This window comes from Urtica dioica, chromosome 12 (assembly GCF_054948205.1).
Source record: "Urtica dioica subsp. dioica isolate 48M chromosome 12, U.dioica_male_clone48M_v1_H2, whole genome shotgun sequence".
NCBI classification, from domain to species: Eukaryota; Viridiplantae; Streptophyta; class Magnoliopsida; order Rosales; family Urticaceae; genus Urtica; species Urtica dioica.
In genome coordinates, this window is record NC_142767.1 from 15,184,548 (window position 1) to 15,210,781 (window position 26,234).

Below are 26,234 nucleotides of genomic sequence, written 5' to 3' on the forward strand. Positions count from 1 at the left end.
CGTCCACCACTTCTCCATCACCGTCGGATCAGAAGAGCTGGCGATCGGAGTACTGGCTCTCTCCATCGCGACACGGAAGCCACTCTTAACGGAGTACTCTCCGTTCTCAGTGAAATGCCAGCGTCGAACGTCCGGGGTGCCCGCCCCCCCACACGGAATGCTCAGGATCGCCGCAGCGTCCTCCTCACCGAACATCGCAGAGATAAGATCAACGTCTCAGCTACCGTCGGGTCTCATAAGCTCAGCTACCCGCATATCGGGGGGAATCCAAGGGGGGTCAATCCAGGTGGCCGGTCTGTCCCTCGGAACCCAACTGTCACCCATGACCAACACAGACTCCCCGTCCCCGATCCGCCATCTCGCACCCGACTGAATGATCTCACGTCCCCAAAGGAGACTACGCCATATGGAGGAGCTACACGAGCCAGGGAGAGCCGTCATAATATCGCCGTCGGGGAAGTAGCTCTGACTATAGACTCGTCCTACCATCCCCCGAACCGCGCCACGTATCCTTCCCTCGAACCGCGCCTTTCCATCCAAGTTCTGTTCCTCTTCTCTCGTCGGGCAGTTAGCGTCGGTGTGACCTATCCGGCCACACACAAAACAGAAATCGGCAAGTTTCTCGTACCGGAACCCGACCCAAGTCTTACCATCATCTGCTCCAAGTTTGATAAACAAGCCTTTCATCAGGGGTTTCCCGATGTCAATGGCGGTGCGGACCCGGATGAAATCGCCACAGATCCGGCCGTCCTTTGTCTTGTCCACTTTGGATACCCGGCCAACCCTACCCCCAATCATCTCTCCCATTCGCGCCGATCGATATTTGGCGGGGATACCATGGAGCTGAACCCAGAACTCGACAAATCGGAATTCGTCACCTTCGTCCTTCTCAACCATGGGGTCGCTCAAGACCAAGAGCGACTTGTCAAATGACCACGGCCCCGAGTCCCACACCCGATGTTTATCTGCCCCCTTCTCGAACCTGAAGCAAAAAACACCTTCCCCGTGGTTGCTAATCTCAAGCCTCCCATTCGTTCTCCAAATCCTGGCCATGACGGCCTTGAAAGCCCCACCATTAAAACCTTTTGTCCTGAGCAACCTTCCTAACAGACAGTTAGAGAGGTCCACAGTCGTGCTAGCAAGTTCGTCTTCTTCAAAGGTCATAACCTCGCCATCCTCCTCCTCCTCGATTCCCAATTCCGACCATTTATCACACAAGTCTTCCATTCTCAGACGAGGACGCGAAGACCGGCAACAGACTCAGACGACTTCTCTAGAGAGAAGGCTGAGAAAAACTCCAGATATTTCTTTTTATAATATAAATTAAAACTGTATATTTAAACTTTAAAGAATAGTGTATTTAATTAAAAATTAAAAGATTCGATAAAAGAAATTGGGAAGGAAAAAAATAATGAGCGTCATGGCGGACCCCAAAGACGACACGTAGAGGGACTGCACCTCGAAAAACAGGACCTTTAAAATAAATTATACATATATTATTCAAGTCTTTTTTCGGTAGAAACTTGAAAGGACCACATGCGTGTCTGAAAAGAGAGGCCGGCTCAGCACCTGGGCGTGTTGCAATCTGATTGGTCCACGCACCTTCAATCAAAAAAGCGATACCACGTGGTCGTGCAAGAGTGAGGTTGATCAAACCTGTACGGCTGAGATCGATCCATCAAAATTAAAGAGGCTCAACGTCACGCCAACTGGCTATGTCGGGCCTGCCCGTGATGTTGACGGGCAGCCTGCCCTTGCCCGCCGGTCCCACCCAGTCATTGTATTTTTTTATTTTTTATTTTTGGGCGGCCATGTCTTTTATACAAAAACCTTTCTCTGCGTTTACGAACTTTCATTTTCTTCCTCTTCTCTTCTCGTTCATTGTAATTTTTGTTCCGAGATCGATTTTTCGAGAAAGAATTTGGTTCGTAGTTTGATGGCGGAAATTTGTTGCGGAGTGGTCGGAGAGAGCGATGCCTCGTCGGCAATGGAGACGAGCTCGCGGACCTTGAAGCGCCGGAAGATGGATCAGCTTTTCACGGCGTGCAAGCGCATAGCTGACGTGGCGATGCCTCCTTCGCCGCCGGATTGTTCGACGAAGAAGCGCCGGAAGCCTGAGCTCCGAGCCGCGGCGGCGAAGACGAAATCCAACTGCGCATCGACCGGCTTTTGTTCGCCGTCGGAGAGATTAGTGGAGAGAGCAGGCAGGTTCGGAGTCACGTCCGTATGTGGACGGAGGAGAGATATGGAAGACACGGTTTCGGTTCATCCACGATTCACTCGCTCCGGCCTCCAATTCTTCGGTGTCTTCGACGGCCATGGTTGCTCTCATGTATGTATTTATAATCATTAATGGCTGTTAAAGGTTCCAGATCCAATTCGACGTTTCAACTATAAAGAACAAATCTAATCTTTTGTTTCTCAATTTTTTCAGGTAGCGACGAAGTGCAAAGGTCGATTGCACGCTATAGTGGAAGAAGAGATCGAGTCTTCTTCTACAACATCGTCTTCGGATGTAAAGTGGAAGGAAGCTATGGAGCGTAGCTTCACGCGCATGGACTCGGAGGTCAACAAGCAGTGCGGCGACGGAGAAACGCCGCCGAACTGCCGGTGCGAGCTGCGGACGCCGCAGTGCGAAGCCGTCGGATCCACCGCCGTCGTCTCCGTGATCACGCCGGAGAAGATCGTGGTCTCCAACTGCGGAGACTCACGCGCCGTCCTCTGCCGCAACGGCGTCGCCATTCCCCTCTCCTCCGATCACAAGGTGAGAGCGGTCTCCCTCAATTTCACCGACTATGTTTTCGAAACGATTACGATTTTCTAAATCGCGTTTTTATCATCTGTTTCAGCCGGATCGGCCAGACGAGCTCCGCCGTATAGAGGAGGCCGGAGGGAGAGTGATCTACTGGGACGGAGCGAGGGTGCTCGGGATGCTGGCGATGTCTAGGGCCATCGGAGACAGCTACCTGAAGCCGTACGTGATCCCGGAGCCGGAGGTGACGATCACCGATAGATCCGACGGCGACGAGTGTCTGATTTTGGCCAGCGACGGCCTGTGGGACGTGGTGTCGAACGAAACGGCCTGCGGTGTGGCCAGGATGTGCCTGCGCGCGCAGAGTCCGACTACTGCGGCGGCGGCGGCGGAGGATATCCCCGACAAAGCCTGCTCCGACGCTTCAATATTGCTGACCAAGCTCGCCTTGGCAAGGCACAGCGCGGACAATGTCAGTGTTCTCGTCGTCGATTTGAGAAGACAATAACGATGGCGATGTACGGACATTTCCGCTATATAAATGTATAATTATAATTTATAAAACACGTATAGATCGTATAATCTTAATAGCAGAAGTGATATTAACGACGAGTGTCACTTGTGTAATTTGTAGGTTTTTTTCGTTTTTCATTTTTTTTTTTTTTTTTTTAATTTATTTATAAGCACAATATGGGAGAATAGGAAATTTAATTGTAATTTTTTTTTCCTTCGTCCTTATCCGTGCATTCCGTGGTGGTTGACTAGCTAGTTTTTTGGTCATGTATTTGCTGAGCTCGTCTCTTGATGGCAAATAAAGAGGGGTTTAGCATCGACGAAAGTAAAAGTTGCAGAGCTCATGCAATTATAGATGAAAATTACAGTTTTTTTTTTTTTTTTTTGGTATCCTCGTCTTACAAGATCAAAGTGATCTTAAGAAGTTTTGTTTGTGTTTTTTTTTTTTTTCCTTTCAAGTAAATATTTGTTTCTATGTTTTGTTTTCGAAGATAAATTCATGAAACTTATAAAATTATAACTTTAAATGCCAAACATCGTATGAAATTTACATGATTAATTTTGACCAAAGAGTAGTCAAAATTGATTTGTGCGAGTTTCGAAATAGTCAGTTGGTTTGTGTGAGTATGTAGCACGTAGAAGATGACTATTTAAAAATAGGGAAAATAATGTGTTTTAAATGTCGACATCTCACGTTCTGTTTAACTAAAATGACGAAATTATACCTTGAAACGGATAATAGTGTCACAAATCTCCCTTTCATTGATATTAACTCTTATATAAGATAACATAATCAAATCCAAAACAGTATCATAACTTTCAAATTTCCAATTTTGAAATAAAAATAGCTTTAAATTGAAATTAAATAATAAAATTCATATCTCTCAAGAGATGACTTCATTCTGTGTTCGAATTGCAACTCTGAATCATGAGTTCTCTGTTCGAATCTGTAATTTTGATGACTATCAACTATCGATTTTAACCATTTTGCCTCTTTTTGCGTTCTTCACGATTAAGAGACTGTTGTTTATTTTTTTGTTTTTAAATAAATTACATATATGACGCGAATGGATAAAGATAATTGGTGTTTACATATAAATATTATAGTCAACGTCAATGAAAAGTCAATAAAAAAAGATTTGTGGCACTATTATCTGTTTCATGGTATAATTTCGTCATTTTAGTTAAACAGATGGTATGATAACCAAATGTTAAACTCGGCATTTCACTAAAACACATGTCATATTATGTTAGTTTCCCTTAAAAATACATACTAAAGTGTAAAGGCATTACAAGAAGTTATTAATTAAATTATAGTGTCTGAGATTGTAGTGTATAAACGTTAAGTTATAACAAGTTAATAATCAAATTTTACTATGGTCTTATTTTAGTGTAAAAGAGATTATAGTGTATAGACATACTATAATACAGTATAGTGTAAAAGATTATATTTACTATGGTCTTATTTTATTGGGATATATTTCCTAGCTAGTCAAATCTAATTAAATATAGTTGTCCGCGGCACTAGCTAGTGGAGAATTTTAAGCATCATTACAGAATTTCAACGCTTTGTTTTACAGCTCATCTGATACCATCTTTTTCAATTTCAACACAACAATTCTGATTCCATTCAGCGTATACCAGATTTTGTAAGCTATGACATTCAGCAATTGAGGATAATTAAACTGCGACATTACTTATGATTAAATCTTTATAACTCTTTTTATAGTTTCTATTGTTTAATTGTGCAACGGTTCAGCTAATTTAAGGGCAATGTAGCAAAGGAAATATAAGTATATATTGATTTTTCAAACTAACATTTGATGAATTTGGCAATTTAGTCATTAGCTAACAAAAACAAATGAGTTAATAATGATCATCCAAAGTTTTCAAAGTAACCAAAAAAGGTGATAGAATTAGAAATGAAACCAAGGTCTGAAATGGCGGGGGAAGTGGTCGGATTCCGGATTTTGGACAATGTCCCAACACCGGTTCTTACAAAATTGGAATTTTCATTAGGAGCCAGTGTAAACCGAACGGTTTTGATCCGATTCTCACTTAACCAAAAAAAAAAAAAAAATTAAGCCCATGATCGTGGGCATGTTTTTTTTTTTTTTTTTTTTTTTTTTTTTTTTTTTTTTTAATGATAAACTGTCTTTGACACTCAAATGACTAGGCATTGGATGTTGCAAACTAGATGAGTGCAATCCATGCGAGATTTGTTTCACATTCGGTTTTCTCTCAAACACTACATTGTATTTTTTCTTTTCTTTTTACAAGACTACACGCAATTATTATATAAGCAAAAAGGTATATGTACGTTTTTTTAAAAAAAGCGTTTTCTTAAAATATACATATATATATATATATATATATATATATATATATATATATATATATACTAGTTTTATCTTCGCGCTACGCGCGAATGATTTTAGCATATTATAAATGATAATAGCAAGTAAAATTTGTAGAGGTTAATTTGTGCTATCAAGAATCGTAAACAATGGGCACCAAAGAAATCGACGATTAAGAAAAAACTCTTAAAAATCATGAACGAATATTAAATGTTAAAAATTTATTTTGTACATTGATTAGACTTTCATGGGTAAATAAGACTTGCGTTCACTTTCTAATCAAATATGGAGACACATATAAGGTGAAAGTAAATAAATATCAAAGATAAAAAGAAAGATAATTTGATAAAGGAAATATAAAACTAACATACTCTCAAAATAATGTATGTTATTGATATAGTATAATATAGTATCAGTAATTATGATTATAAAATACATAAAAAAAAATTATAAAAAATATATTGATGAGAGAGAGAGAAAAAAAATAATATACATTAAAAAAAATTACAAAATAGATTAAAAAAAAAAAATAAAAAAAATGATATAGTATAATTAAGAAAAAATCTTAAAAATCATGAACGAATAATAAAATGTAAAAAATTTATTTTGTACATCGATTAGATTTTCTTGGGCAAATAAGACCTGCATTCGCTTTTCAATTAAATATGTAGACACATATAAGGTGAAAAGAAATAAATATCAAAGAGAAAAAAAAATAGAATTTAATAAAGAAAATATAAAACTAACATACAGTCAAAATAATGTATGTTATTGATATAGTATAATATAGTATCTGTAATTATGATTATAAAATACATAAAAAAATTATACAAAATATATTGACGAGAGAGGGAGAAAAAAAACAATATACATAAAAAAAAGATTTACAAAAGAGATTGAAAAAAACCTAAAAAAAACGATAAAGTATAATTAAGAAAAACCCTTAAAAATAATGAACGAATAAAAAAATGTAAAAAATTTATTTTGCATATCGATTAGGCTTTCATTAGTAAATAAGACGTACGTTCGCTTTCCAATAAAATATGAAGACACATATAAAGTGAAGGGAAATAAATATCAAAGAGAAAAAGAAATAGAATTTAATAAAGAAAATATAAAACTAATATACAGTCAAAATAATGTATGTTATTGATAGTATCAGCAATTTTGATTATAAAATACATAAAAAAAAAATTATACAAAATATATTGATGAAAGAGGGAGAAAAAAAAACCAATATAAATAAAAAAAAATTTACAAAATACTTTAAAAAAAAAAAAAAAAACAAAAAAAGGCAAAGAAAAAAGAAATAAGAAAAAAGAAAAAAAAAAACTGAAACGCACAAAGGCAAAAAAAAAAAAAAAAAAAAATCCGAAAGACACAGGGCAAAAAAAAAAAAGGTGCCATGTGGCGGCCTGAGGATAAAAGTTGTGGGAGAGGTTGCATTTATTATCTATGTTATAGAAATAATGTATGTTATTGATAGTATTAGTAATTTTGATTATAAAATACATAAAAAAAAAATTATACAAAATATATTGATGAAAGAGGGAGAAAAAAAACCAATATAAATAAAAAAAAATATTTACAAAATATTAAAGAACTAAAAAAAAACAAAAACAAAAACAAAAATAAGGCAAAGAAAAAAGAAATAAGAAATAAGAAAAAAAAAACCCAACCGAAAAGGCACAGGGCAAAAAAAAAAAAAAACAACTGAAACGCACAAAGGCAAAAAAAAAAAAAGGCCGCCACGTGCCGCCGCATGGCGACGCCACTTGGCGGCCTGAGGATAAAAGTTGGGGGAGAGGTTGTGTTTATTATCTATGTTATAGATATATATAAACATGCATATAATTAAACTTTTAAAGAGAATATTCGTTCTAAAAAAATTAAAATAAAAGATATATACACACATATATATAATTGTTGACAAACAAAAATGTTACAACAGTTGTCCCGCGATGAAGACTAAGTACCGAGCTACAAGGTGTCGAGCACCAAATTTTTTTAGGTTGGATTGCCTCTAAATAAAAAACATCTAGTAAAAGATAGAATGTAAATTATGGTGCTAAACGATAGGTGAAACTTTTGCCCTTGCTTTTGCTGCTTCCTCATGTATTTATGCAGTGTTTGGAGCCGAGTACATGGGTCGACCATACCCACGTTCTGACAGTTTTTGTTGTAACCAATCCCAATCATGTGTAATGAGTAGCTATTCCCTTGGTTTCTCAGAGTAACTGTCAATGTGTGCGTTTTACTTGAATTTATATATATATATATATATATATATATATATATATATATATATAACATATTCCTTAAATATTCTCTTTGGTGTAAATTGTAGTATAATACCATTGGAACAAAATAAGAATTTGATGTTGTAATTATACTCTATATAATGTAAAAAATTATACAATTTTAGTGTTAATAATGAAGAAGCTATAACAAGTAATTATCTACCCCTCAATAATTGCAAGCTATCACACTAACACCTTTAACATTTGGAACTTATTGGTTTGATTTATGTTTTACGTTGACATTTTAGCGAGAGAAAAATGAAAATACTCATAAAAGATGTAACATCTTGTTAGACCATCTCCAATGTTAAACTCTAAACTTCAAATTTAGAGTTTTTTTTTCCTACAATGGTAAGTGCAACTTTTACACCAAATGAGCAGTTTTGCACTAAATCTGGTGTAACACTGTTCATTTGAGGTAGATCACTGACGCTCTTCCCTCGCGAGTGCATCGATACCACGAGCCACACCACGCCGTTACTGGTTCACAGCCTCCTCAACGCCTTGTCTCTCACCTGTAAGCTCTCTCTTTGTCTATAATTAGTAATTAATTTTTAAAATGTGTCAAGTTTATTTCATATTAATTTAATCGATTAAATTTGACATGGATGCGGCGTCACATCCAAAGTCGCATCCATTGAGACCAATGGATGCGACTTTTGGACCTTTGGATGTGACAAAAATTACATCCAAAACCAGTATTTGTCCTGGTGTACTTAGCCCTTACAATCTGCGGAGCAATCGATCTGGGATGAAGATGTTCACTTCGGATTGGTGGAAACAATCTTCATTTCGTACGAGTGCAGCTAGGCAATTTGTGGAATTGAAAGTGTTGGACAACAACTTTTGGCTACACATTGATGGTTTGTGCAAGGTGTTCAAGCCTATATACTCGGCTTTGCGTTTGGTTGAAACTAGAGTAGTTCCGACTATGGTCTTTCTTTACCACGTCTTTGACTTGATGAAAAAGAAGTTGGAAAGCATTCCTAACAAGCAATGTGTACGACTATTGCGGTTGAAAGATGGACATGGCAACTTTGTCATCCATTACATCAAGCAGGTACAAGTCATTGCACTTATTGATTGCAAAAGTCTTTGCACGATTTTCAATTGTTATCTTTAAATGTTGTACTTGTAGCTCACTATCTAAACTCAAAGTTTCAATATAATCCGGAGATCGTGATACTACTTGAGCATGTTTCGGCTATATAGACTGTCTTTGAGGTTTTGTTTCCAGATGATGATTGCGTCGACATTGGAAACGAACTTGTATCATTTCGCGATGGAAAATGCATGTTTGGTAGCAAAAGCGCAGTTGCGGAAAGATCGAAGATGGCTTTCGGTAATAACTGCATCTTTGAATCAAAGTCTTAATTTCATAGTTTATTACTTATGTTTGACTTTCAATTTTGTAGGGGAATGGTGCACTATGTTCGGGTTAAAACACCCACTTTGCGGAAATTGACAATGAGAATCTTGTCTCAAATTGCATCGTTATCAGCGTGCAAGAGAAATTGGAGCACTTTCGCACTTGTCCACACAAAGCAACAAAATCGAATATCGTACAAGAGATTGGAAGAACTTGTATTTTGTAGCTACAACATGAAACTGCAATTACAAGACATCAAAAGCGACAACAGTGAGAGGAAAAATCCTTCGAATATAATCCAAATATCAATGGAGGTAATGGATGACAATGTGGACGATGACGGACTCTTTTAATGGATCCGACCAACTCACATTGATGATGAAAACCAAAACCTCGACCCACGCATCGCCTTAGTGGCTCAAAAAGAAGGCGTTGATGTAGATCAAGCATTGAGTGAAGATATTGGTCAGAGTTCACATGGATCATCAGATAATGGACATGGTCCCAATGGTGGTGACGATGAGGTAGTGGTGGCTTTAGTGTTAGTCACGAGGTTGGTGGTTTAGTGGCAGAGGTCAACCTTACGATCATTGGATTAAGGAATAAGATTATCAAGTCACACAAGATGAAGATCACGGGGCACAATGTCAAGCACATGATAGGTTAGATATACAATGTTTAACATTCTCAAACAATATATATATATATATATATATATATATGATTTATATGAACTTGTATATATAATACATGTTTCACACGCCCAGAGAAAACTTTGACTTTGAGTTCGAATCATACTACGGTGATGGAGCACATAGAGGAATGGGATCGTACATGTCATCTCATAGTGACTACGACGGTGGAACACAAAAATGAATGTGGTCGTACATGTCATCTGGTAGTGATTACGACGTCGATCAATTGATGTTTCAGTTTGATACTATGTCATTCATAACATCAGACCAATAATTAAAATATCGATACCGATGCCTGTACCGAAGTTATGATTTTACTGATATATCGAGTATCGATGGATATATCAACGGATATCTTATAACAATTTTAATACCTATTACCGATGATATTGATGATATATCGATTATCGACGGATATATCGACAAAAATTCGATAACAAATAAATATTATTTATATATCATTTAATGATACATATAATAATTATATTTTAAATATATATATATATATATATATATATATATACAAAATGTCTATATATATTTATATTTATATATATGTGTATATATACATCAGTTGATAATTACCCTAAATTATTCCTCCATATAATTACCAAAAAGCCCAATTATGTTTTGTTTTGGACGTAAGCCCATCCCCACTACTACGAGTACTAAGTACTAACTACAACATTCTGTAATTAGTTTTTTTTTTAAAAATGTTTAATACTCTGAAAAGAAAAAGGCATAATAAAAATGAAAATAAATATATAATAAAGAAAAGTAGACATGACACATGCATGGGAAATGACAAACCATTTAAGATTATTAATATATTATACAAACCCTCTCTCTTTCTTCTATCTTCACTCCCGAGTTCTTCTTCTTCTCAAATACCTGTAAAAAATTAAAACCCTAAAAAAACTACTACTCATTTACCAGCGATTTCATCAGAGACGCCTTATGAGACCGAGATTAACGATGGCGTTTTTTGAGCGACCATAAGCCACGGTTTGTGAATATTTTTTTTCGGCGAGCTCGCCCAAAAATATCGCCGATATTTAGGCCGTTATAAGCTTTTTTTTTATACCGAGCTTACTCATTTTTTGGTATATCGACTTGATATCGACGGTTATCGTCGATATTTAAAACCTTGCATCAGACACACAGAGTGACGATTAGTATACTTGTCATTCTTACCATTATCCTAAATCTAATAAGAGTACCACAACAACAAATTAATCCGCAAGGATGTATGCGCCGTACCTTTGGTGTACACGTAGATCGATTCGGTGCCGAGCATATAATAGCTTGTGTCATAAGTCGTGTTGTGAGATATGATCAAACCGATTACGACAAACATATTCAAAACTTACAACAATCGTATAAGGGGCATTTCACATGGTGAAAATATTGCGAGCTTCAAGAAAATCAACCGAGTTTTATCCAACCGGACCGTCCATCAAGATTCTATTGATGCATTTCATTTACTATTTTAGCTATGTATATGTGGAACATCTTTATTTGATGATGTTTTGTAATGTTGTGGTGTGACTTTAACACTTATTATTTCATTTTTTGATACATTTTTTTGTATGGATTTGAGTATGGAATTTCTATATGTTTGATATTTATGATTTTGAATGTTTTAAATTTGGACTATATTTAAAAACGTATACGTATTAGTTTATTTTGTACCATTATTTCCGTTCAGTTTTTCATCGGTATGTCGGTTTTTCATCGAAAATGGTATTTCATTTTCCTTTTCCACATTTTTTTCGTTCGGTTTTTCGTCGGCGTGTCGATTTTTTGTAAATCATGAAGCTCGAAACGGCATCAAAAATAGCATTTTGAACCTTCGTCCATAAATTTATCTGTTTGAAATATAATTATTTATTTGAAGTATAATGGTACAAAAATTAATTAATTAAAAGCACATTAGATGGATGTTCATGGCTGACCGGTGAACAACTCTGTAAGTTGTGGTAGCTAGCTTGGTCTAGCGGTAATCCCACACTCACCTCGACGGAGAGGTCATGGGTTCAAGCTCCCATAGGCTGCAGAAATGCATGCCCCCTAGGATTTATTCCAATAAGTATGTAATCTTGGCCAATAGTGCCACCTAATATGTAATCTTGGCCGATAGTACCACATGCGCTTTGCACTGCTAATATATCATGTAATCTTGGCCGATAGTGCCCCTTCTCAAAACAAAAAAAAAACAAAAACTCTGTAAGTTAATAAAACAAATTAAATAACAAAAATTGATAAATACCAAAAGAGGCGTCACGTTGAGTTCAAGACAATAGAAGGCAGTAAACGTGTGTCGCGCGAGGAATGAGAAAGCAGCCTCGGATCCACGTCAGACATATATACGTGTCGAGATCTAGACAATCAGAGTCATTGAGTACTGTGAAAAACGGAAGTCTAAAATGAAAGTGTAGGTGTACAAGTGGTCTAATCTCCATCGTCATGTAGTCGACTCGAATCATTCTGACTAGCTCTTCTTTTTTGTTACTCGCCAACTCACATGTGTGATTACACGCTCCACACAAACATTATATTCCAAAAAAAAAAAAACGAATTATGGAAATGAGGATTGTTTTTTTTTTTTTGGAAAGAATGGACCTGAGGTTCTGATTATTAGTTTTTTTTTAAATAGATGTCTTAAATAAAATTAAAATATATTTTTATCTTGATATCCGAAGTGCGAAACTCTAATGTTTAGAGATACTTAAAATACATTATTAAAAATAAATATTTTATTAATATTACTTTAATATTCTATGGCGTGGACGACGACAACCATACTTATACCAATAGATGACATTCTTATTTCTATTTTTATTCTTGTGCCATTCTTTTAGGTTTTTTTTCAAAAAAAAATCTCAAAATCTATGTAGATTCAAATTAATCCACTCTAATATATAACCACTAAAACATTATATACTAAGAAAATACACAATTAAATTTGATGTGAAAATTAACTTTGACAATATTGAGAAGATTTTAGTGTCGAAATTTTGTATAGTGAGATGCATCTAATTTTACGGTCAGAAGTATATCACGGGAAAAAGTTTGAATGATAGATGCATGTGGTTTTTTTATAAGTAACTAAGTCACCAAAATTTAGAGATTTGCTAATTAGCGAATATTTTGTAAATTTTAAGTAAATAGTCATTAGGCTGATGTAGTAATTTTTTTTTTTTTTTTGACGTTTTTAACACTTCATATATACAGGGCCGGCTAAACGGAATTTGAGGCCTAAAGCGAGAGTAAAAAATAAGGCCTTTGTCAAATACACGCTAAGTAAATTACATATGTACATTTGTATGAACTCATTGTGAACTCCATATCTCAAGTAATGATTATTAATCTCATCGTTTTTAATACGTCATACATGTTCTTATAATATTACATTATCACATATTTCATTAATATTAATATATCTCTTTAGCCTTTTTTATACCACCACTTTGTCACTTTTTTTCTTATTGTTGCTTCTACATGTTTCTTTGGTATAAATTTTTAAAGTGCGCTTTTTCATATTTATTATATATTTTGCAAATTCTATCATATCTTGATTGATATTTTTTTTTCAAACATATTTAAACCAAATTAAAAAAAATTGATAATTGATCCTTATATTCCAAGAAAAAAATGCACACTACGTATACAAAAACGAACTTAAATCTATAAAACAATCAAAGCAATACACACATAAATGAAAAAAAAAGATTAGATGGATGAAATATAGAATTTAATAAAAATTTTACTTCTTCAGATGGGTAAATATTTTTTATTGCTGGGATCCATTGTCAACAATTTAGCGTGGTAGTTGATTTTTTAAGTCCGGGAAGATGAATTCTCTCTCTCTCTCTCTCTCTCTCTCTATATATATATATATATATATATATATATATATATTCGTAACAAGTAATGAGTAATGAGTGCTTGTTATTAGGGTTTAGGGCTGACTCTTTTAATTGTCTCTCTCTCTCTCTCTCAAACCAAATACATACCATATGGTCTTTTAATAAAGGCCTTAGTATTAATATGTGGGTCTGACTCTTTTTTGTTGAAGGGCTGCATGTTTTACGTACGGATTTTAAAAGGATTTCAACACATTGAGCATTTATTTGATTAATTATTACATATAAACGAATTTTTTTGGGTCTTCTTCAATTGGGGGCCTAAAGCCAAAGGTTTAGCTCCCTTGAAGGTGGGCCGGGCCTGCATATATACTCATGGAGTCTTATGATTTATTTACAATTATTGACTATTTACAACTATTAAGTTTTTGTTTAATTAAAAAAATCTCGTGAGTATTTACTTAAAATTTATCAAAAGTTGATAATATCATAAAACTTGAGTTTTCATATGATTATATACCTAGAGAGTTATTTTATTTTATAAGTGTGCGAGTGTTAAGCTTGTGAGCGAAGTTGAGCTTCAAAATGAACATAAAATAATATTCATTTTATTTTTGGGCGGACTTCGGTCAAGCGCAACCAGAATTTTGTTTCCAAAATAGAAAATTAAGTCTTGAAATCATACTGAGATAAAAAAAAATATAAAAAAAAAGAATTCAAATTTGGGCAAAGCAAAATGAAACATATATTTTGAAAATTTGTTTTGTTGATTTTATAAATTTCTTACTTTCGGAATGAATGAAATTGTTTTGTTTCGCTCCAGATCTGCATGTGATTTTGTTTTTTAATTTAAGCTAGAGGTATTTTAGTTTGAAAATTTAAAAGTATGTGTATAATTTTTTTTAATAATTTTGTGATTAGAATGTATATTTTGTCAATTTCAAAAGCCAATCAAATTTATGCTCTAATTTAAAATGTAACAAAATGTCCGGGTCTTGGTCCAACCCACCTTTTTAACCAACGGATTTCGGATCTCTTTTTGATTTTTTTAGTCGGGCTATTTTCTAATAGTCAAGCCAAAAACGGATTGGGTTAAACCCACCCATATTGATATTAGAATTAGTAATAGATATTGAAGCAAAAACAGCATCTAAAAAAAATAAAATAAAGACATGGCTGGTATCACATTTACTTGCAGGCTGTGGAGTCCGAGAAGCACAATTTGGCGTCCGAGCGTGAGATGTTGCGGCGGAACGAAACATGCTCTCCAAAGAAGACACGTCATGCTTGGACTTGGACTTTCTCTCCCATCGCTTTCCTTATCATCTCCTCCGATCTTATCCGCCGAGACCGGTATGAATTCATAATTCAATAATTAACCCCTTGACTTTACAGACACTTTTAATAATGATAATGAATTATGATATCCATCACTATCCTCAGAAATGCCTCAGGGATTTCGCATCTACAGCGATGACGAGAACAAGTTCAAGATATTCATTCCAGAAGGTGTCATTTAATCTTCTTCTGTTTGTGATTAAGTAACAATGTAATTAGTCTCACTTAATTGTCTTGTTGGTGTTAATCACAAAAGAATGGAGAGTTGGTGTCGGAGAAGGAGAGCCAAATGGGTTTAAATCCGTCACTGCCTTTTATCCACAAGAGACCACCACGTCCAATGGTAATATCTTATACTCTCTCCTTATCCATTATTTTAAGAATATTTAGCTCAAATAGTAATTGAACTATTATTTAATTGACATTTTTTTTTGTTTAAAAGAAAACGAGATTTTAATTTTTAAACCGAGATTTCAGCAAACGATCTTAAACTATTAATTTTGTGACATTGAACTTTTGAATGAACCTAATTACTTACAAAAAATAAAATATTTACGAACTTAAACTATATTTGTCAAATAACTTATTAATTGTAGAAAATAAACTGATTACATTAAATTTAACCCTGAATATACAAATAAAAGTTGAATAATTTTTTTTTCTTAAATTTAATTTTTAATGATATTTTAAAATTAGAAATACGTTATTTAATTTGATAAATTCTTTAAGTGTTGGATTTCATAAAAGAATATATAAAAAATGCTAATATCATGAAAATGGCCAAAGTCTTATGAATATAATAATTTGAGGTCTATTTTTCTGTAAAAAAAATTAGAGACTAAATAATCACTTGGATTATAATTGACAGAATATTTGCGCTAAAAAGCCTCCATTTTATCATTTATTTTCTTAAATAGTATTGCCGTTTGCATCTATATACATTTAGTAAGCGTTATAATCACGGGGCTTGGTCCGGATTTCACAAAGATGGAATCGTTTGGCAAAGTTGACGAGTTTGCTGAGACACTGGTTAGGAACCTTATTTCCTGATTTATCCACAACCTTTGTTTGTTTTACCAATTTAACAATTGATTAAAAACATCACAAATCGGACCCTATGGTTATCAACAGGTGAGTGGGTTGGACAGGAGCTGGAAAAGCCCCCCTGGAGTGACTGCCAAACTCATGAACGCAAAATCTAATAGTGGTATTGACTTTACCAATTTAAGAACCATTCTCAAATAATGAAAAACAACATTCATAACGTATATATCATTGCTTTTGACAACGGACCAACAGGTTTTTATTACATCGACTATTCGTTGCAAAATCCCGGTGAAGGTGTCAAGTACTTGTACTCGAAGCTCGGAATGGCATCAAACGGCTGGTACAACAGACTTTATACCGTCACAGGACAGGTATGAATGATTTTTACAGGGTGTAAATTGTCACAATATAATATAATGACATTAAGTACAAACTTGAATATTTGGGTGCAGTTCGACGAGGGAGATTCAGACAAATATGGTTCAATGATTCAAAAGGTAAATCACAAACATAGAACTCAATCTTTATTATGATTTTGTCAAAAGAAAAAAAAATGAAGTAAAATTAGCATTCCATTAAACAAATCGTGTTCTTTCACCATGCAGGCCGTTACTTCCTTCAATTTAAATTGATACCCGCCAAAAAGATATCCTCTTTCGACGATCAAGAGATATATATGCAAACGAAGCTTTAATTTTTTTTTTCTTCTTCTTCTTCCTATTACGAGTGTACTGATACTCTTCTCGAGTGTTTTGTGGCCAACTCCAAAAAAAAAAAAATAATAATAATAATTATACATCTTGTCAACTATTTAGCTTTGAAAGCAGAATGCATGCATCTACTATATTCATGCAAAGACTCCTTTCAAGTTCAAAATACAAAGAGTAAAACAGAGGTGAAAAAGAAAAGGATTCTGAATTTCCTTTAGAGACTAGCATGGCCTCCGAGAAGGCCCTTTAGAATTGAAAGGAAAAGTATTCATTCATTACACACCAAGGAAAATAAAAATGTAAAGATTCGTGTAATAAATGCCTGAAGCTTCTCCTTTGGTTATGAAGCCAGGCTCCTAAAATCGACCCGATCCTAGGAGTTGAGTTTTTGGTAAATTAATAAAAAAAAAAAAAAAAATCCTAACACTGATATGCACAGTCATATATTACAAACAAAGCACCATGATGAACCCACTAATAAAACAAATGCACCAGAGAGACACTATCTATATACACACCCAGAATTCTGGGGACGACGACTATGCAGAGCTACTGAAAGAGAATCATATGTTGATTCTAGCGCGTGTCGAATTTTTCACACGATGAAGGGTTTTGCCAGAATTCACTTCTGGAACCCCCACCCAATCCACAACAAGCTTGGACTCCTCGTCCACAAGCATCGGAAGCTTATAAAAGGGTTTATACGATACCAATAAACAGAAAGGTCGTAGACGAATAAAAACCTTTTTTTCTGGAAGGAGCGACGACTCAGACATCTGACTTCTCTGGTGAGCGTGACTATGTATTGATCTACACATGCACAAACTGTGATCGTTAGCAACAAGAAAATTTAATTCTTCTTCTGGATCTCTTTATATATATATTTAACTACCTCTAGAATGCAAAACAAATAATTTGCAAGGCTAGATTCGAAGCCCGCCACTCATGTGGCAGTTTCCGCTGCTCTTAGTCCTGCTGCAATCTAGAATACCTGAGAAACATACAGAAATGGGTTACATTTATTTTTCTTTTCCCAAGTTCCGAAAAGACACAAGACAATTGCAAACTCCTGAATTTACCTCAATCAACCCATCAACCAGTTGATTGGTCAGAACCGCCACCTTGCACGTACTGAGAAGGAAGTATAAATTGTGGTTGAGCCATAACAGGTCCTCCAGCCATACCTGATTATAAACAATTCATTTTTAGTCAGAACTACCTTCACGGAAAAGTACCCATCTCCATGAAAAATTCAACAATTTATAAAATCTTGACAAAGTCACGGCAGAAAAACATAAAGTCAAACAATTCGCGAGTCTACAAGGCATAAGTTCCCGCACAGTGTTCAAATACTGCTTATTTTATACCTAAAAATAAAGGGTCCAATGGCTATCTAGCCATATGAAACGTTAGAAGTTTTCAAATAGCCAACGTTTTGTTAGTTTTTGGTAAATAGCCACGTAAATCTATTTACGCTATCAAAATGATAAAAAACGTGAGTAAATTTCTAGTAAATATGTGTAAATAACGTTGGTTACGTCATATTTTATGCTATTTACGAAACATTTTGGCTATTTACGAAAAACTTACAAAACGTTGGCTAAAACGCAAATGTTTATGTTAATGTGGCTTATATCGCTAAATAATTGAAAAATATATTGTAAACTGATATTGCTGAAGAAAAAGTACCTGTACCATATGGGGATTGAATAGTGGGCATCGGTGAAGTTGTTAAACCACTGACACTGGTTCCACCAAACTGCACTATCTGATGGCCTGGCATTGCATAACCTTGCATAGTTGTGTAACCCTGACCACCGCTAGGAAGCGCTTGTCCATATGGATACACCGCAGCATTGACTGTCCCAGGCACTCCATATATCTGAAGGTATTGCTGACCCGCATAAGGATTGTAACCACCCTATATGGAAATAATTACAACAGAACAAAATTCAGAATCCATGACCAGCCACGTTTGACCTCATACTTCAGTGGTAAGCTGCTATTGCACTTGTCGCTGCAAATTTAATCATATATTCATGCATTTTTGTTTTATATACTTCCTACAGAACAGTCTTTTTCAGAAATTGGAGACCGTTGGAGTTGTGGGAACAGATTAACATGAAGTTCTTTAACAGTTTGGGTTCTGCTGGAAACTCCTACTCATAGAAAGGTGCAGTCTAGTGAACTGTTATTATCGATATTCTCCAGTCTATTTAGTTGGAACAGATCACTAGACATTTCAAAGATAAAGAAGACACTGAGGATTCAGTTTTGGGAAAATATAGATTCTATAATAGCTTTATGGTTTCTGTTTTGTTCAAGAATTTGGACGGTTGTAATTCATAGCTAAATGCTAGACTAATTTTTCTACAAGATATTTGTTCTAAAAAAAGATTTGTTGCTGCACAAATTTCTAGGCACTACTCACCTGTTGATAGACGTACTCAGGTCCGTATGGTGAATACCTGCTCATATAAAATTACCCATTGCACGAGTTAAACAACCATATAACCATTGTATTATTCCGTAAAACAGATATTTGTGTCTTCTGCAAAACACACATTTGTGCAGAAATTAAGAATCTAAAAAAAAAATTTGGCATGGAGGAAATATAAAGATAAGCACACCTTGAAGATCACCAGGACAAGGACCAACATTCCCTAACCATAAATCAAAATTGTTCCTATTCTACCATAGTTTATCTCAAGTACGAGATCTTTTACGAAAAGTTGAGTGACTACTCAATCCATGGTCCTATACACAACGGCATTATAAAATTGCCTGCTCAAAAAACATTGATCTGGAGCACAAATGTTCCGCAACTGACAAACTTTTTGTTTTCCTTCGACTACCAATCACATCATGACTGTAGTTTGGATAAACGTAGCTTTGGCTGCAAAGGGAACAACTACTTAGTTCCATGGGTTATTCAAAGCAGGAGTGCATTTCGTGACCGGCATACGTCACATTGTAGGAAGGAAATAAATAATGAGAAAGGCAAAGCCCTTAAGAGGAGCTAACTTAATAATAAACACAAAAAAAGAGATATAAAAGATACAACTTAGCCAGGTGAAGCACTATCCAATTAACCGAACATAAAAAATAAAAATAAAAAATAAAAAAGCCAAAAATGAAGCACTATCCATATGTTTATTCAATCCCAAACTAGCCAGGTGATCCTCAACATTAAAAATAAAAATAAAAAATACAATTAACCGAAGAATATTGGTCTCTAGTAGTGTAGATGGTTGTCAATGGCGTCAACAGCAAGAAGCAAAATTGTGCAGCTTTGGATAAACATAAACAAGTCGACCACAACAAAATAATGAAATATATGAGAGAAGAGAAGTGACCCGTTATTTGTTTAACGCAACTCACCCATAATTGGGCGGATACATCAGGCCTTGGTAGTTATATGAGATCTGTTGCTGATGAGACGACTGTTGTTGTTGCTGCTGCTGCTGCAAATGTTGTTGTTGATGATACCCGAAAGGCGCAACGTAGGCCCCGCGAGGATTCCCCACATACGCAGCAGAGGTACGCGGTCGTCCTGAGAGAGAGAGAGAGAGAGAGAGAGAGAACAATCTCAATGAATAACGAAATCTTGAGAGCTTGCCCAACTCTAACTGAGGCTGTTGGGTTTATCGAATTATTATATGATTGCTCAATTCAATTCCACTATAGAAATCCAACAATGAACATGAAAAATTAGTATAAAAAAAGGCATTATTTGCCCCTATTTTGAGAATGGTAGACTTCTATGGCCCTTTCATGTTTATCTCCTAGAAATTCCCCGCATTGACATAAAATTTTACACTTAAAAAGGGGCATAAATTTGGAAATAAACATGACAACTGTGTCCATTCGTCCATGAATTAGCACCTTATTCTGTTAACTGTCGCTAGTACTCTCTCTATGTACCATCAATAGGACCGAGTGATAAAAGACAGAGAGAACCAGTGAGACATAGAAATGCCGTTCTATGCTTGAATTACATGACAATTTCGTAATCTCAGCAAGAAAACCAACTCCAAGGATATTCATATTCAAGAAGCAAGGTGGCTATAAGGAGTACGAGAACAGTACCGAATGGGATGGGAAGGCGAGGGCGGCCGAGGGAGGCGAGATTGCAGTTAGCTCGCCGGCCATCAATGACCGGAGATGGATCGAGGCAGGCTCTTCTGGCAGCCTCTGGCTCTCGGAAAGTCACCTGAGACAGCAATATATATCGGCCAATCAGAAAACCAATCAAACTTACCATTCCAAGCAGAGAAAAAAGACGATGCTTACGAAACCGTAGCCCTTGGATCGACCGGTGTTCTTGTCGGAGATGACAACGGCCTCGAGAATGTCGCCGAACTGTTCGAAGTAGCGTCTCATGGTGTCGCTCTGAGTCTCCCATGCCAGACCTCCAACGAAGACCTTCGTGAACGTGGTGTCTCCGAACTGGTACCCGGACCCGGAGCTAGGACCCGGAACCTGATGATGATACGCCATAGCTACCAACTCATCTCATTCCCTACTCAACCAGATCGCCATAGCCAATTCCGCTAATTTTCTCCCAAAACTATATTCTATTTTTTTTTCTTCGAAAAAAAATCAGAAAAATTAAATACTACTGTGCACAGATAAAACTCACGAATGATTTTAATTGATATATATGAAATTAATAACTCTGCCAGCCCGATTATAGAAGATGCGAAAATTCTAGGGTTTTTCCGGACGCAGAAACGCACTGAAACTTCCGAAACCTTTTTTTCCCATCAAATGCTACAATTCTTCGCTATTTACTTTTGGAGACGCTACCCTGGAAAATGCTGCTTTTCCCCACAGGTACGGAATAGGTTTAAAAGCAATCCTAACGCCTGTGGAGCCCATTACTCCTAGAAATAAAATAGAAATGGGAACACCAAACTACGTCTCTTCAACTCCGGAAAATAACAAAAATCTCCCGAGATTTTATCTTTTTCGGGAAGATGATAAAATCTCCCGAGATTTTTATCTTTTTTTGGGAAGATAGCCCAATATTTATCAAAATAGCATAACTATGCTCTACGTTTTAATAATAACAAATGATACCTTATATTTTATATTCGGTGACAAAAATCTCCTATGTATTCATATCAAAATGGCATATATATACACACACACACACATAAAACGGAAAAAATATATTTTGTTCTCAAATGAAAATAAAATTATCTCGAACATTTTATACATCTATACATTGGCCGCTTATTTTGGTAAACAATTCCTCATATGTTAATATTGCACTTTTAAGTTTTAAGTTTTTTTTTTTTACCTCATGTTACTAAATTAAATTAGACAGTGTTTCTTTATTTGCAATTTTTTTATTAAGTTACCATTATTGCAAATTTTAAGTATTATAAAAATTGATGAATTTTAAGAAAAATAATAAAAATAATCATTTAAAACTGATTGATTAGTAAAATAGAAATATTTTTAAGATTTTAGCAACATGGTCGAAGTTAAAGACTAATCTTGTACATCAAGAATCATTAAATCAATAAGCAATTTAGTTGATAACAATAATAATAATAATAATTAGACTAATCTTGTACATCACAAAAAAAAAAAAAAAAAAAAAAGGTAGGAACTGATCCCGTTAACCATATTTCAATTAAAATAAAATAAAAAAGTATCGAAAACAACCTTAGTAGCCGAAATTCCTGTTTTCTACTTTGTCATCACAGACATTTTAAGGTCTACGTCTTGGAAGAACGACCGAGTTTTCAACGAAGACGAACCCGACTAGCCTCGTGGCATAAACCCATTTGTTGTTCCACCTATATACAAACTAATTACAAATACGGTACATACATTTTTTATATCGTCAAAAGTATTTAATTTCCATGCGTAACGAAATCATGCAGTGGGAGGAGCGTTGAGAAGCTTCATCATGAAATTGAACACCACATCCGGAGCGGTCTTGGGGTGTGGCCAATTCGCTCCTTCTGGGACCTTGATGCATTTGAAACCCTGTCCCTCGTAGAGCTTCATGGCCGCTGGATTTCTAATATCACTGTGCAGAGCGATTGCACGGCAACCCCAGCTCCGAGCTTGAGCTTCGGCCTTCTGTACCAGCATTTTCGCAATCCCTTTCCTTCGAAATCTTTCGCGAACAGCAACGTTCGATATGTATGCGATTCCAGTCCTGTGTCAACAACTTTCATGCATAAAATTCTGAATACAATCCAAGTTCGAAAAAGGCTTTCGTTGCTGGCTCCCACAAATAATTATAGAAATTTCATTTGTAAATCTACTAAGTAGCGAAATATCAAGATTGGACTTGTTATGTGCACACTATCTGAAGCTGAACTCTGTCACATTTTTGGACAAAAATGCCTCTGAAACCATCTAAATCCTTTTTGTCATCAGCATCCATCGCAAATAATCGCAGACTATCGAAAATCATCGAAATTAAATATAATCAGACCATCGCAGATCATCGCTTTCTTTGCATGTCATCGCAAAAATAAGGGAAAAAAAAATAAAATCTCTCAGGGAAAGTCCAGTTTCAGATAGTGTGCACATAACAAGCTCAATCTTAATATTTTGCTATAACTAATTCGGTTTTATAACGTTGAAATGGGTAATGCGAGACACTAACCTTCTGTGCCTGAGAGGTCCTCTTCTCGGGAGAAAATCGGCCACGGTGTCGACGGTCAGGATTCCAGCAACGTATCCCTTGTTGAGGCTGATCTTGCCGTCGAAATCGCCGATCTTCAAGTCGTGGGTCCCGAGGAGGAAAGTCTCGTCGGCCGAGCTGCCAATCACTGCGACCAAGCAGGTCCTTCTGCAGGAAGCGGGCACGGAGAAGCCGGCGAGCATTCCGACGAGCCTGTCGACCCTCAACACAAAGTCCAGAGGGAACGAATAGCCCGGAAAAAACGAGCTGCAGTGAGTCTCTGCAACTTCCCAACAGTCCTCTAGCCTCGCCTCACGAACCACAATCTCCTCCGGAGACACGCTCGGGAACAACTCCGCTGCCACTTGGCTTGCCCTGCAAATTCCTAAACCCACCACAAAATTCCAGATTCACCTTAAAATTGTATCACCAAGCTTCTATTTTTATTTTATTTTCATAAACTTACAGCTGACAGTTAGTGTATCTGGTTCATACACTCAACTATTCAGATATTGCAAACTGTAACACCAAGCTTCCATTTTTATTTTATTTTCGTAAACTTACTGCTGACAGTTTGTGTATCTGGTTCATACACTAATATTTCATACACTCAATTATTCAGATATTGCAAACTGTAAACACCAAGCTTCCATTTTTATTTTTTTTTTTCGAAAACTGACAGCTGCCAGTTTAGGTATTTGTTTCATACATCAGTTAATACCGATTTCCGATGCCAATCGATACGAATAAAGCTTATAGTTGACCAATTAAAAAAAACACCGTATCCGAAGTGACCAAAAACAAGGAAGCTTCAAGGTGAGCATTTTTGGACGCACTAAGAAACACGAGTAGAGGAAACATCGAAACAGAAATGGCGATTAGGATGTAATCAAAAGACAGAGACGAATGTTACCTGATTTAGAAAGAGAGATGACGGTGAATTCATCACTAGATTTGGGAACCCTAGGGGAAGGATAAGAAGGGACTGACTTGTTGAGATTAGGGTGGTTGAGGAATGAGGATTTGGTTGAGCCGTTAATGGCAGTTGGAGAGACCGATACACCCAACGCTAGGGTCCGCATTTCTCTCTCTCTCTCTCTCTCTCCCCTTTCCCGAGATGAGAATCTCAGATTCTACCTCTCTCTCTCTCTCTCTCTCTCTCAATTTCTGGTTAACTTGAATATTTATTATTATTTATCTTTGGAATTTTATGAATACGACTTGTCCTAAGAGTCTCAAGGTGGGCGTTTGGTCGGATCGGAAACTTCTTTCTTTTCTTTTAAAATTCTGTTTCGAATCTTCCGAATATATAGAAATTTCGACCAAATCTTATTGCAACATCCTGTTTCGATTATTTCAGCCACCACTCAATCAGTAAAAAATAAAATAAAAAATAATAAAAAATACAATAAAAATAAAAATAAAATTTTTGAGGAGATGTTTATAAAATCGCCGAATCAAATAATCCGATCATCCAAATCGAAACATACTTTTCTTTAAAATACTTCATTAAAATTCGAAAAAGTTTGACTTGTAAGTTGTAACCAACCACAACCGTAACTACCCCGAGTTTATTTGATTTTTTATAACCGTGAGATTAAATTGAATCAAACCAATCTGATAACGTTAATCCTTTAATTTTTTTTTAAGTTGCAAATATTTTATATGACTTATTGTTAAAAAATAATTTTTTTTAAAAATATTACAATTTAATTAAATAGTACTCATTATACCATATGAATTGCTAATACATGAAGATCGGACTATTAAAAATATGGATAATTTTATTTTAACATGTAAATCTGGTTCAGATAAGACATAGCGTATTGGATATAATATACATATATGATTTTATTCGAGTTATAAAGTCATATGTTGAAAAAAATAATCCGAACTAATCCAATTATTTTTTTGTTTGGTTTTTGTTTGATTTTACCTTTTAATCGGGTTGATTTGAGTTTTAAAACTAAAAACCTTGTTGTATTTAATCGATTTCAATCTAATCTGATTACACCCCTATTAATTAGTACAAAATTGGTGGAAAAGTATCAAAAATTTTAATTTCATGAGTAACAATGGACAAAATTTTGATATTATAGATAATGTTAGAACATAACAAATTTCCAATTGTTCTGTTCATATAGTCCAAGTTTACTTGTCCATAAGTATTCATAAAATATTTGTTTGTTCATTGAGAAACATAATAGTTTTAAGACTTTAAGGATGAGAATATATATTTTTATTTCGCATCAAGAATAATTTAGTTAACAGCCAACTCATTTGAGTGGAAATTTATGCCTACTCTATTGTTTTGTTTGCTAATGACTCATTAAACCTAATTTGATATCTATAGAATCCAAAGTTAACCACCTCAATCAAGATCACACTATTGAAGAATGATTATAGAGGAAGTAAAAAAAGATGTAGGATGAAATACGACATGCATGGCTTGTCTGGTGCACGTATGCCCGAAGTCTGCCATCCGTTTGCATGCCATTTTGTCTATACGGGCATTTTTTTACCACGTTTGCTTTTCTTCTACACAACTCTCTTTCCTTACTTCTTCCACGTTCATCTCTTTACTTTAACTCACATCTTTTGTAGGTCTTTTCTTATATCCTTTTGTTTCAACCGC

General features: G+C 35.4%; 6 protein-coding genes across 8 annotated transcripts; 3 read left to right on the top strand and 3 right to left on the bottom strand.

The window, feature by feature from the left end:
• Nucleotides 1-379: 379 nt before the first annotated feature.
• LOC149379474 (uncharacterized) lies at nt 380-1,227 on the bottom strand. Its single transcript, XM_089604016.1, has 2 exons — nt 487-1,227; nt 380-397 (listed from the first exon to the last, which is right to left on the bottom strand). Exons 1-2 carry the CDS (start codon nt 1,225-1,227, stop codon nt 380-382), a joined length of 759 nt encoding a protein of 252 aa, XP_089460142.1.
• Nucleotides 1,228-1,818: 591 nt separating this feature from the next.
• Nucleotides 1,819-3,486, top strand: LOC149379475 (protein phosphatase 2C 37-like). Its single transcript, XM_089603273.1, has 3 exons — nt 1,819-2,332; nt 2,435-2,764; nt 2,850-3,486. Exons 1-3 carry the CDS (start codon nt 1,937-1,939, stop codon nt 3,258-3,260), a joined length of 1,137 nt encoding a protein of 378 aa, XP_089459399.1. The 5' UTR covers nt 1,819-1,936; the 3' UTR covers nt 3,261-3,486.
• Nucleotides 3,487-8,568: 5,082 nt separating this feature from the next.
• On the top strand, nt 8,569-9,644 carry LOC149379476 (uncharacterized). The gene is made up of 3 exons (XM_089604017.1): nt 8,569-8,982; nt 9,135-9,289; nt 9,338-9,644. The coding sequence occupies exons 1-3, from the start codon at nt 8,569-8,571 to the stop codon at nt 9,642-9,644; spliced, it is 876 nt and encodes a 291-aa protein (XP_089460143.1).
• A 5,324-nt stretch (nt 9,645-14,968) lies between these two features.
• On the top strand, nt 14,969-17,047 carry LOC149379477 (Photosystem II reaction center PsbP family protein). 2 transcript variants are annotated; one of them, XM_089602752.1, is made up of 8 exons: nt 14,969-15,205; nt 15,296-15,361; nt 15,447-15,533; nt 16,137-16,219; nt 16,322-16,397; nt 16,490-16,608; nt 16,690-16,734; nt 16,843-17,047. In XM_089602752.1, the coding sequence occupies exons 1-8, from the start codon at nt 15,025-15,027 to the stop codon at nt 16,867-16,869; spliced, it is 684 nt and encodes a 227-aa protein (XP_089458878.1). In that variant the 5' UTR covers nt 14,969-15,024; the 3' UTR covers nt 16,870-17,047. The 2 variants fall into 2 exon arrangements, with proteins under 2 accessions (XP_089458878.1, XP_089458879.1); XM_089602753.1 differs by lacking the exon at nt 16,137-16,219 and having other exon boundaries at nt 14,972-15,205.
• LOC149379478 (RNA-binding (RRM/RBD/RNP motifs) family protein) lies at nt 17,012-21,786 on the bottom strand. Of its 2 annotated transcripts, none has more exons than XM_089602751.1 (8): nt 21,241-21,786; nt 21,037-21,160; nt 20,329-20,500; nt 19,379-19,415; nt 18,643-18,868; nt 18,027-18,131; nt 17,840-17,938; nt 17,012-17,757 (listed from the first exon to the last, which is right to left on the bottom strand). In XM_089602751.1, the coding sequence occupies exons 1-6, from the start codon at nt 21,445-21,447 to the stop codon at nt 18,040-18,042; spliced, it is 858 nt and encodes a 285-aa protein (XP_089458877.1). In that variant the 5' UTR covers nt 21,448-21,786; the 3' UTR covers nt 17,012-17,757; nt 17,840-17,938; nt 18,027-18,039. The 2 variants fall into 2 exon arrangements, with proteins under 2 accessions (XP_089458877.1, XP_089458876.1); XM_089602750.1 differs by having other exon boundaries at nt 18,637-18,868; nt 21,241-21,785.
• Nucleotides 21,787-22,571: 785 nt separating this feature from the next.
• LOC149379479 (Acyl-CoA N-acyltransferases (NAT) superfamily protein) lies at nt 22,572-24,895 on the bottom strand. Its single transcript, XM_089604369.1, has 3 exons — nt 24,513-24,895; nt 23,582-23,984; nt 22,572-23,125 (listed from the first exon to the last, which is right to left on the bottom strand). Exons 1-3 carry the CDS (start codon nt 24,679-24,681, stop codon nt 22,837-22,839), a joined length of 861 nt encoding a protein of 286 aa, XP_089460495.1. The 5' UTR covers nt 24,682-24,895; the 3' UTR covers nt 22,572-22,836.
• Nucleotides 24,896-26,234: the final 1,339 nt, after the last annotated feature.